We start from the raw sequence: 12,954 nt of genomic DNA, 5'->3' as shown, positions 1-12,954 counted from the left end.
GCCCCTTTAAGACTGTGTGAGCAGGTGCCGAGCTGTCCTTTAAGGTTATGCTGAACATTACTGTGATCTGTCCCTTTAAGGCTGTGTGATGCGGGTTGTCCCTTTAAAGGCTGTGAGTGCTCTGTGTGTGTGTGTGCGCCACTGTCCTGTTAAGACAGTGTCCCTTTAAGGCTGCGCTAGGTGTGCATTGTGTGAGCTAAATCCTTTAACGCTGTGTGCGTATGGTTCAAGTTGTCCTTTTAAAGTCTGAGTGTGGGGTGTGTGTGCGCACGTGCCCCTGTCCCTTTAAGACACAGAGTCCCTTTAAGGCTCTGTGCGCATTGCGTTTGGATGCATACTATCTATCCCTTTAAAACTGTGCATGTTTACCCACTAAAGGTTGTGTGTGCCTGCCCCTTTAACATTCTGTGCACAGGTGTCAAGCTGCCCTTAAAGGTTGCCCGGTGTGAACATTACTGTGATCTGTCCCTTTAATGCTATGTGCTTGTGGTGCAATTTGTCCCTTTAAAGGCTGTGAGTGCTCTGTGTGTTTGTTTGCGTGCACATGCCACTGTCCTGTTAAGACAGAGCATTCCTTTAAGGCTGTGTGCATCACGTGTGGATGCATACTATCGCTCCCTTTAAAACTGTGCATGTTTACCCACTAAAGGTTGTGGGTGCCTGCCCCTTTACGACTGTGTGAGCAGGTGCCGAGCTGCCTTTAAAGTTGCGCTGCGTGAACATTACGGTGATCTGTTCCTTTAAGACGGTGTGTGTGTGTGGTGCTAGTTAACCCTTTGAAGGCTGTGTGGGTTTTTGCCTGTCCCTTTAAGACTGTGTGACCAGGTGCTATACTGCTCTTTAAAGCTGTGCTGTGTGAGCATTATTTTCTCAGCAGTAGGTACTGACAGGGCTGCTTTAAAGTGAAGGTCAATTTCGATGAATTAGTGCCCCGGTTTTTAATAATCCTATTAAAAACAAGGGCACTTTAATTCATCCAAATTGACATTTTACTTGTTTTCTTCAAAAACCTTACCTTTTAATCCTGACAGCCGCTGCAGCAATTCCCCCGGCTGTCAGAAGTCTCTTCATTAGTCAGAAATGACAAATCCGTCTTCCTCCCCGGGTAAATCATGGCCTGAGGCAACGCCGTGATTGGAGGAAGCCGGATTCGTCATTTTGGACCTGCAAAGAGGGCTTGTGACGGGCGGAAGAAGCGCTGCAGCGGCTGTCAGGATTAAAAAGGTGAGTTTTTGAAGAAAACAAGTAAAATGTCAATTTTGATTAATTAAAAGTGCCCTTGTTTTTAATAGGATTATTAAAAACCGGGCACTAATTCATCAAAATTGATTTTCACTTTAAGTGTCTGTGTGCAGTAAACAGTTACAAATGTATAAAAACCTGTAGACTGAGGGTTTGATACAATGTATCCATGTAGGTGAGCAGCGCTGGCTGGCTGAGGAAAGTCTATGGGGAAAACAGGGACTTTATACCACAAAATATGGCTCCCCTTTTTGTTATTGCAGTATTGTTGGTAGCCCTCATCTGAACCCCCATACCAATTTTTTAAGTTAAATAATGCGATATGGCCGAGAAAATAATTTAGAATGCTAAAACTCAGATTTTACCAAAACTTAGAGATAAATGTGGTATTCTGGTATTGTAACTAACTTGCAACAATTATAATAGTTACATATCAAATTCTGACACTTCAGTTGTTTCCAGTTTAAATCTCAGAGGTTAATAGAATTAGTCAAAACATTAAAGGGACACTGAATCCAATTTTTTTCTTTCGGGATTCATATAAAGCATGCAATTTTAAGCAACTTTCTAATTTACCCTTATTATCAATTTTTCTTCATTCTCTTGCTATCTTTATTGTAAAAAGAAGGCATCTGAGCATTTTTTTGGTTCAGAACTGTGGACAGCATTTTTTATTGGTGGATCTATGAATCCACCAATCAGCAAGAACAACCCAGGTTGTTCACCAAAAATGAGCCGGCATCTAAACTTACATTATTGCATTTCAAATAAAGATACCAAGAGAATGAAGAAAATTTGATAATAGGAGTAAATTAGAAAGTTGCATGCTCTATCTGAATGACTAATGAAAAATGTTGGGTTCAGTGTCCCTTTAAGTAATCCAGTAATAGTAACTTGCAACTTTAACAGAAATGTAAAGCACTAGCAATGTGTGTATTTTTATATAATATAATAGTGACTCAATAGTATTAACATTCCAGCTTGCTTAAATTAAAGCGTTGATTAAAAGTTATAGTGCTAAAGCGGATATCACTTTGTTTGCAGATGCATGGTGATATTAGTACATGCTTATGCTAGATATATATGTCTCTGCAATATGGGGCAGATTGGTCCACCATTGGGTGTGTTTGCACTCGATAAACAGATAGCACTTCTCTACCCATTAGTTCCACATTGTGCAATAGTAGGTGGTTGAGATAGGGGCGCTCTCTTGAACGGATAAGGTAAAGAGGAGGTGGAGAAACACTGACAATGTGAACCGGCAGTGGATTTACACATTGCTTAAAACTACAGGTCACTGTATGTAACCAGTTTGCAACAACGCATATCTAGCAAGGTAGGAGAATAACATTTATGCCTAATAACCTTGGATGATAAAACCAATATGGGATACAACTAAAAGTTGTGTAAGGCATCTGAAATTGGATGTTTAAGTAACCGGATAGGGAAACTAATTCATATGGTTATTTGCGGCATTGTCAATGACTGCAGTATTGAATTGAAGCCGTTTTCTTGCTACTTAACGTCTATCTAACTGCAACACTCCTCCTTACAGAGAGCTGCCTCAGCATGAGGGATCTCCCACCATACTATTCCGCAATGGGACCCTTTTACAAGTGATATTTTTTTTCAAACTGTGATTATTATCCGTTGATGAATGGATATATGGCATATTATCTTACAGGACTGTTTGAGGATTTCTGGACGTTAAGTTTTGATCATTAATGATTTTACAATCCATTATAAATTCTATTTCTTGTAATAGCTTATTAGGATATTTATATCACTTTTTTTGTTGTTAATTATAGTGGGGCCACTTTAAAATTGGTTTATACAGGTGGTTATTATACATACATAGTTCTATAGGCACTATTATGAATAATAGTATCAGTTCTGCCAAAGCAGAAATAGAAGCACATTTTTTGGAATTTGATCGCTATCATCACAGTGATCACTTGGTTATACAGACAAACTATTTATTTTTCTTTAAAATGGTCTTGTCCACTATAAAATAAACTTTATTGTGGTTCTTTAAATATTTCTAATTTTTCATTATATCTTCCTTAAAGCTCCCATTCCCAGTAAAACCTGATTTTGTTTGTTTTTTTAAATATTGTTGTGCAGGCGATTCTCTTTCGAATGATGGGTCTTGATTGTCTATAGCTGCCAAAGGAGCAGAGATTCAGGGGTTTAAATCACCTCCCCATTCAGCTCTCTTGCAGCTACAGAGGCTCTGCCCCTTTGTGACAATACCACACGTTTGGGAGTGCCACAGACTAAGTAACCAACTGCATAATGATAATGGTTTGTCATGTGCACATGTAAACTGTGGCTGCTCTGTAAACTGATAACTAGTAATTAATAAAAGAAAGGATGTGGTTGGCATGACGCATAGCGCTAATCTGTGGTCTGCTCTTTGTAACAAGACATTTTATGCTTGACATCCTGTGAGCCATAGCCCCTAACTTTTTGGAGTATTCGAATATATGTTTCATATAAATTGTGGTAATTAAGGAAGAGCATTGATCAAATGTGGTGTGAGTTTTATAGCGGATAGAAAGAGATGGCTAGTTCAGACAAAAAGGTTTTTATCAGTGGTCACCAGTAAAATTGCATAGTTATTGTTGATCATAACTATTTAAATCTCCATAACAGAAGTGTTCTACGCTAGAGGTAGCTGTATATTACCTGATGGTCAATGCAGTCAGCTAAAAGTGCCACCATGAAATTCAGCCCTCCAAGATCCACCACATCCTGGCAAAACTCATTGCGCACACAGAGTTTAGAAATTGTGCCACAGATCTCACTCAGGACACTGGTGTTATCAGTGAATGCTGGGAGATAAGAAGAATAGTTTTAGTTGACTATTTTAATGTTTGATCTATATGCACAATACTACTTACACCATTTCTCAACTTCAGTCTTCTAGCAACCCTTTGTAAAACAAGAACCTAAATTGGATCTACCAACACCTTAGTTTAAATAGTAAAAACATCTAGATAAAAGTTAACAAAACTACAATGTGTATTTTAGTATAAACTGGTTCTTCATTACCTTCCTAGTCTAAATGTCATACCTTTAGCAGCATCAATTAACATCTTCAATCCTCCATTTTCCAATACTATCATCTTGGCGTGGTCATGCGCATGACCAAAGGGAACTCTGATGTCATCATCAAATGTCATAATTCTCAGAGCAGAACATGCCTCCCGCACTACATCTGGGTCTGCTCCATGTTTGGCAATAGCCCCTGTTAGCTGGCGCAATATTCCTGCCTTCACCAGGTCCTGTCGATTCTGCTCGTGTTTGAGGCAAACATGACGGGTTAAACGAATAGCAATCAAGGCCACCTCTGCATCAGAGGCATGGTTCTTCAGGGTATGAACTATAAGATCCTTTCCATCAGCATTCAACAGGTCAGGCTGCCCATCTGTGAGGGCAGACATGGCATAAAGGCAGTTCAGTAGTGCCTCTCGGTCTCCCTCACAGAGTTTCCAAGCTTTTAGCACAACAGGATATGCAGATTTCTGTCCCGCCAGATAACGATAACCCATGCCTTGTTTACATTGATCTCCAAACTGTATGAGAAGCTCAGAAACATCACTTAGAGAAGACATATCTACTTTATTTCTAAGGGACTCCAGTGTCTGCAATTAGATAAGAGATGATTAAGAAAAGTCAGTTTATCACATTCATGAACAATATATGACTTTAATGCAACCTTAAAAAGACAATAAAGTCAAAATTAAAGTTAATTATTTACATAGACCATACAATTTTAAACAACTTTACTTTTATTATATAATTTCCTTTGTTCTCTTGGTAACCTTAGTTGAAAAGCATACCTATGTAGGCTTGGAAGCAGCAATACACTAGTGAGAGCTAGCTGCATTTATATCTTTCTTTTCATTGGCTCCTGGTGTGTTTAGCTAGCTCCCAGTAGTGCATTGTAGTTTTTAAACAGGTGAGCTAATCAATACTGGTTTATCTTTTTCTAGTCACAAATGTTTTTGTTATGTAATCCCTGTAAATCTGGTCTTATCTGCCAACAATAACGCTGGGTCAATCAGAAATCTGGTAATAATAATATCCGTTTTATTACGGTTGCCATGAATATAAGCTTACCTGATTCTTGCCAGCAATGCTGAGAAAATAAATAACAATGTTTCTGTTTATCTCTTAAACTCGCAAGCTATTGCAAATACCATAATTCTGCGAATGCTTTTATTAGTTCTATACTGATAATCATTAAATCATTGTAATGGTGTAAGCTTATTGATCTGCTTTAAGATGAAGGTTTTATATGCATTATCCCTTGCAAATGATATAATTCAGAGTATCATATATTAAATTACATTAACAGAATTATATAGAGGTTCCATAATATTTGTGTCTGGAGATATAATACACTTTGTGAGTACACTACTGAAAAATAGGTCAAGACAATATTCATAACATTGTATATTTTGCATTGCTGCTCATTCAACAAACAAGAGAATAAAGAACATTTAATAAAAGCAGTAAATTGTAGAGTAGTTTAAAATTGTATGCTCTATCTGGATCATGAAAGAAAAATTTGGGGTGTTGTGGTCCCTTTAACTTGGCATCTTAACCGGTTTGATGTGCAAGCCAAAGACTTCTTGCCTGTGTGCACACGACAAGCCATTTTGTCATGCAGGGGAATCGCGGATAAGAAACAGCACTACAGGCCAGGGATCGTTGGTGGCAGGGTGGCACTACTAAGTCTTCAATAGGAATACTGGTATCATCACCGCAACTGAGCTACAGACAAACCAAATCCTCAAAAAGTTAAAATAAAAATATATAATTATTTATAATATAAAAGGTGCTTTTATTTCTACTCTGGCATAAATTGGACCCTCTAGTCTGTATGGTCCCTCTTTTAAACTTGGATACTCTTGATAACAATTTAGTAAGGTGATAAACTAAAATCGTAACAAAAATATACAATTATTCAAAAAAATGTTGTTGCACCCTTCTCATGTGCAATGAAATATAAATATAATAAATTATATATTCTGAATTTGCTGGACCTACTTAAAAGAAATTTATAATTTATATGGGTCACTCACTGGCATAGGACTTATAATAGCAGAAAAAAGTAAGCAGAAAAAAACCCTCCATCTCAGCACAGGGGTCTGGAAAAGGTTTAAACTACTCATATTTTGAACAAATATACTATAGTGTTATTAATAGCAATGCCAAATCTTTTTTAATGGACATATTTACTGCAGACTGAGGGGCCGATTAATCATATGTCTATACGACATGCTCCGCGGATCATGTCCGACAGACATCGCTGAATGCCGACAGCATACGCTAACCATATGTATACGGCGGGTGGGACCATTAGTAAGAATTATAATACAAAAGCCGGAAGAAAGCAAGGGGGAGGAGGAACATAGCGAAAGGTTATATTGAAAATATATTTATATCATGAAAATCGTTAAAAATATTTTTTTTTTAAAAAAACTTAGCGACTACATTAGTTTATAGTAGACACTGAACCCCAAAAAAATATTTAGTGATTCAGATAGAGCATGCAATTTTAAGCAACTTTCTAATTTACTCCTATTATCAATGTTTCTTCATTCTCTTGCTATCTTTATATAAAAAAGAAGGCATCTAAGCTTTTTTCTTGGTTCAGTATTCTGGACAGCAGTTTTTGATTGGTGGATGAATTTATCCACCAATCAACAAGGACAACCTAGGTTGTTCACCAAAAATGAGCCGGCATCTAAACTTACATTCTTGCATTTCAAATAAAGATACCAAGAGAATAAAGAACATTTGATAATAGGAGTAAATTAGAAAGTTGCTTAAAATGTCATGCTCTATCTGAACCACAAAAGAAAAAATTTGGGTTCAGTGTCCTTTTAAGCATTGACTTATTGATATATCGTTAAATTTACGTTCACTTTAATAATTTGGCCCCAAGTCTGCAAGTGATTTGTGAATACAAAGTGCATTTTATTCTTAAAGGGACACTCAATCAAAATTAAACTTTGATTACTCAGATAGAGCATGCAATTTTAAACAACTTTCCAATTTACTTCCATTAACAAATGTGCACAGTCTTTTTATATTTAAACTTTTTGAGTCACCAGCTTCTACTGAGCATGTGCAAGAATAAGTGTGTATGCATTTGTGAATGGCTGATTGCTGTCACATGGTATGTGTATGCATTTGTGATAGGCTGATGGCTGTCACATGGTACAGGGGGAGTGGAAAAAGACATAACTTAAAATTGTCAGAAAAAAAAATCCACTACTCATTTGAAGTTCAGACAAACTGCTATTGCATTGTCTTGTTATCTTGCATTTATTGATTATGCAAATCTACTGTGTTGACTGGTCCTTTATTTGCCCATGTTGTTTCCTGCCTTTTTATACTTTGTTTGGATGAAAGGCTAGAACATTTTTTTAAAAACAAAAGCAATTTGCTGCTGGTTAAAAGGATATGAAACAGTAAACACATGCTGTATTCAAAGCAAAGATTAGCCTTAGAATAATAGGTAGCTGTATTTTACCATTATATTAGCCGTTTAAATATTGACAATATAAATGTAAAGGATTAGTTTATATAAAGTACTCTAGATTCTATAAAGTATGGGTGCTGCTATGTTTGAACAAGTTTTCTATTTATCTCTATCTTCTGCTGAGGACAGTTAGGCCTCTATTCAAAAAGACTTTCTGCATATTTTGAGGTGGTTCGCATAAAAATCAGCACCCATACGCTGCATATTTTCTCGCTTATTCAAAGAGAAATGCAAAGAAAATATGCAGCATATAATTCGGGCGTATTGACTTTTTGCATATTTTTTTTTTTCCATTTGTTGAAAACTATTTATATATTTTAAACCTATAGCTTTATTGAAGTAATTACTGTTTTTAGTCACACACTCCCAGTATAAAAATATGAGCATGTATATAAAATTTATTTTTTTACTTAGTTTGCAGCAAACATTTTAATAAATTTATATCTAATGGAGAAGATTCCTAGCTGGGGAATCTGGGGGTGTCAATTTTTTGTGGCCGTGTTCTCATGTTCAGTAGTAGGAATAATAGGCAGAACTGCATGTCTTGCCTAAAGCCATCGATTCTGCTTGAAAAACTGAAATGTTCTTTTCTCTCTTCCAAGCAGATGGCGAGTTTTCGAGGTACATTTTGACGCCAAGAATGAAAAATTGCTTAAAGGAATAGTCTAGACAACAACAAAAAATAATATTTTATTATTCAGATAGAGCATGCAATGTTAAACAACTCCTATTATAATTTTCCTTTGTTCTCTTGGTATCTTTATTTGAAAAAGCAGGAATGTAAACATAGGAGCTGGCCCATTTTTGGTTTAGCATCTGGGTAGTACTTTCTGATAGGTGTCTAAATGTAGCCACCAATCAGCAAGTGCTACCCAGGTACTGACCCAAAAATGGGCCGGGTCCTAAGCTCACATTCAAATAAAATTACCAATAGAACGAAGAAAAATTAATAAATCAATAACAGGAGTAAATTAGAAAGTTGTTTAAAATTGATGCTCTATCTGAATCATGAAAATTTAATTTTGACTCGACTATTCCTTTAAATTTGAATAGCATTTTAAACAATATTCTAGGCGAAGGTGTGAAAACAAAGGTGGTGTGAATCATGTTTCCGCTTGAAAACTTCCATTCTTCGCTTGATTTTGAATAGGCACCTTGAAAGATATATAAACCAGGAAAAAAAACAGTTTGAGTAAACATGACTGTGTGAAAACCCATATTTTATTGCCTGTTTTATATCTGTCCCTAATTGTTCACAGAAAGACAGTGCAATAAGGTGAAAACTTAAGTTCCGACATGGTGGCATCCATTACTCTACAGAAACTCAGTGGAATTTAAAAAGTATATTGCAATTTTTTTTTTTTTAACTACACATAATTAAATATTTTATATTACAATCTCAAACTTTTTAATATCCCTTTAATTTAACTTCTATTAATTGCCTAATTGTAATCAATTGCCAAATGCTTGTTACCACCAAGACAACATTCATCTTTTTATGTTGTGGGAGTACCACTCTGATATAAGTAGGGCTTTGCATTTATTTCTTCAAAACAGTGGAATTTTTTTTGAGAGCCCTTGCAAATAGGTTTGAGTAAAAGTGTTAGAATCAGCAATCGCCAGACTGCTACAATGAAATTAAAAAAATTATTATGAAACGTGTGTGCCAGAACTGCTAAAATATGTTGGGTGTGTGCATATTCTTAGAGGATCCCAATTCCCCCAAAAATGCAATTATTCAAAAACAAATAACATATCACATACAAATCAGTAAAAAAAAATTTTTTAAAAAAAATCACCATAATATATCACACAGAAAACATAGAATATCACATTTGTATGTTTATATCTATAAATGAAGGTTCACCATTAAATAAATAGATATACAAAAAAATCCTTTCAAATCCAAAACAAATTGTCTTTGAGACTTAATTTCTTGTAAAAGTGTTAATTAGCTCTCAGCTCTCTTTACCATTGGAGTATATGACATACTACTACATGAATAATACTGCTATTAGCACTCCTTATCTCCTGCCACAATAATGTTACAACTTTTTGATGCAGTGTACTGAAGTTTTGTAAGATGTTGTGCCAAATACAATAAAGAATGAATTTAACACAGTACATCATTTTAAATTACCCAGCAAGGCCCATACAATCCCCTAATGTCTAGCAGGACTAATCACTAGATTCCATCTGCTCAAGCTATACAACTGTGGACTGAGGGTTACTGGAACATACAAGTGAGCCATATATGATAAAAGAGACACTAGATGTACAGACTTTTATTTGGCTAAGCATTATTATTTTACCCCCACCTCAAAGAGTTGTTTTTAGTATTGATACTAAATACTTTTAAAGGCTCTTTCATTCCATTATTTAAAAGGAGAAATGCATTTTTGTCAGTCTATATTCTTAATTTAAATCATACACACCTGTAAGATTTCGTGATCTGGGGCAGTCTCATTTTCATTGGTGGGTTTATGCACATCCTTAATTATATTGGTTAGATCAACACCTATATATATTAACAACAACAAAAAAGTTACAATGTATTTTTTCTAATATGCAGTACCTTGGTGTTTAAAGGGACAGTCTAGGCCAAAATAAACTTTTATGATTCAGATAGAGCATGTCATTTTAAACAATTTTCCAATTTACTTTTATCACCAATTTTGCTTTGTTCTCTTGGTATTCTTAGTTGAAAGCTTAACCTAGGAGGTTCATATGCTAATTTCTTAGACCTTGAATGCCACCTCTTTTCAGAATGCATTTTAAAAGTTTTTCACCACTAGAGGGTGTTAGTTCATGTATTTCATATAGATAACACTGTGCTAGTGCACGTAAAGTTATCTGGGAGCAGGCACTGATTGGCTAAACTGCAAGTCTGTCAAAAGAACTGATGTAAAGGGGCAGTTTGCAGAGGCTTAGATACAAGATAATCACAGAGGTTAAAAGTATATTAATATAACTGTGTTGGTTATGCGGGAAAGGGTAATAAAGGGATTATCTATCTTTTAAAACAATAAAAATTCTGGTGTAGACTGTCCCTTTAAGCTTATATGACCATGTTTGTTGATTTCAATAGTAAAGTTTGACATATTTTCAAACATTGGCCTTGATTCTGACCCATCAATAAACTTCCTTTGAAACATTATATAGCAGTTTGAATTTTTTTTAATAATTTTCCAACCAATTCCAATTGAGTGAAATCATGGGATTTAAAAAAACAAAAAACAAAAAAAAACACAAACACAAAAAAAAACTAAACACCAAGATCCAGTAAAATATTTTTCAGACTTCAGTTGGTTTGTTGCTCCTGAATAGGTAAATGCACACAAAAATAAAAAAAAAACAAGAGCAATTTAAAACAGACATATTTTAGACTTCTTGAGTATTTTTTTTTTTTTAGAAGAAATTTAAAGTGATTGTAAACTTTAATGAATTAAAGCCAAGTATCAAAAAATAATCTTAAAAACAGGGGCACTTTAATTCATTAAAGTTTACAAAGAAGCTTATTTTTAAAAATACTTACCTTTATGCTATGGAAAACATAACTGCACCCCCATCTCCTGCTTTCTTTAACATAATGATGATGAATGCTGTTGCTTCCTTCAATCGTTGTGTGCCCCACAAGCTGGAGGCCAAAGAAGGCATGCAACGATTGGAGGAAGCCGGATTCGTCATGGATCTGCTAAAGAAAGCAGGAGATGCGGGTGGAGGATCAGTGTTATGTTTACCATAACGCAATGGTAAGTATTAAAAAATATATACAATATAAGCGTCTTTGTAAACTTTAACAAATTAAAGTGCCCTTGTTTTTATGATTATTTTTTGATACTGGGCTTTAATTTATTAAAGTTTACATTCAATTTAAGGAGCACTTTGTGGAAGCAACATATACATAGCCAAAGTGAAAATAAAACATGACAGATAATTTAATATTGATAATGACTACATAATATGTTTGGATCGGGGGGGGAATACACAAGGTATAGGGAATGTTTAGGTGGACTGACTCCAACAACCTTCCCAATAAACCTTATTGGAATGTTGTTGGCAAGTTTGTGTCATTATATTGGATCTGGTTGTAGATGAAAGATCCATCATTCGACGAGAGTTAGCTAAGAGGCTCAGAGATCCCTTATGCGCGTGCACTCAGACACAGCGTGAATTTTCTGGAGCCGGGTAGAGTGAATGCATCCCTATCCGGACCTTTTGTGGTTCAAGAAATCTGTCAGTATATTCAACATAAGATTTGGAGTAGAAAGCAGTCATCAATGTAATACACTATTTTGTGCCACTCTTTTTTTGTGCTCTGTTGCAGTTATTGAAGAAAAAAGTAGAGATATTCTTCAATTTAAAATGGAGGAGCCTGTGATTAAATCCAGCTTACATATTTATTAAATATTTATTGTGGACAGATACTAGTTTATTTTTATTTAATACAATTCTAAAATTTTAGTGTTTAAAAAATTGTAATGGCATGTGCTGAAATGTTATTTCTGAATTGAGTGCCTCCTTTTTCTATTCAAGGTATTTACAAGTAGTTTATATTTTACCCTTTTTTAATTTTTTTCTCTAAATCTTCCAACACATCCACATAATATACTAAACCTATGAAAAATGTACAAACAAATAGATTTTTATAGTCCACAAATGGCAACCAGAGACCATGCTGTTTACAGAGACATATTTATAATTTGTTTCTATATTGTGTTTAAAGGAATGCTTTAAAACAAGGTTTGAGAAATTTCTATCAGCATTAGAAATCAAGAAACTAGCCAGATACAATATAAAGTCCCAGTGAAGGGTATAGAAATTGGGAGTCAGAGAAATGATTGAGAAGCTGTGGCTCATTTCAAAGCCTGTTATACAACGTAACATTTTTACAAATAAGAATGATCTGAAAGCATAGCACCTTAAAGGGACCCTAAACACCTTCTGTTTTCATTTAATTATTATTTTTTTTAAACATTTTGTTTTAGTTTTAAACATTATTTGTTTCTCCATATTTTTATCTTGCTTCTGCTCAATTATCTTTTATTTTGAATTTTACCACTAAACCACCGCCTACTGAATGCAGTGGTAGCCGCCATGTTGTAACGCACGTTGTATGGGATAATATGCCGACTTGATGTGCACTCCCTTCT

General features: G+C 35.1%; 1 protein-coding gene across 3 annotated transcripts in view; it reads right to left on the bottom strand.

The window, feature by feature from the left end:
* ARMC6 (armadillo repeat containing 6) overlaps positions 1 to 12,954 on the bottom strand; it is a 54,161-nt gene that overhangs the window by 36,978 nt on the left and 4,229 nt on the right. For all 3 annotated transcript variants that reach the window (XM_053700690.1, XM_053700689.1, XM_053700688.1), the window contains exons 3-5: positions 10,237 to 10,319; positions 4,319 to 4,889; positions 3,931 to 4,076 (exon numbers count right to left, since the gene is read on the bottom strand). In XM_053700690.1, coding sequence (XP_053556665.1) covers positions 3,931 to 4,076; positions 4,319 to 4,889; positions 10,237 to 10,319 — 800 coding nt within the window. The remainder of the gene's footprint in view (positions 1 to 3,930; positions 4,077 to 4,318; positions 4,890 to 10,236; positions 10,320 to 12,954) is intronic.

This window comes from Bombina bombina, chromosome 2 (assembly GCF_027579735.1).
Source record: "Bombina bombina isolate aBomBom1 chromosome 2, aBomBom1.pri, whole genome shotgun sequence".
Taxonomy (NCBI): Eukaryota; Metazoa; Chordata; class Amphibia; order Anura; family Bombinatoridae; genus Bombina; species Bombina bombina.
This window is presented reverse-complemented; position numbering and strand designations above follow the sequence as displayed.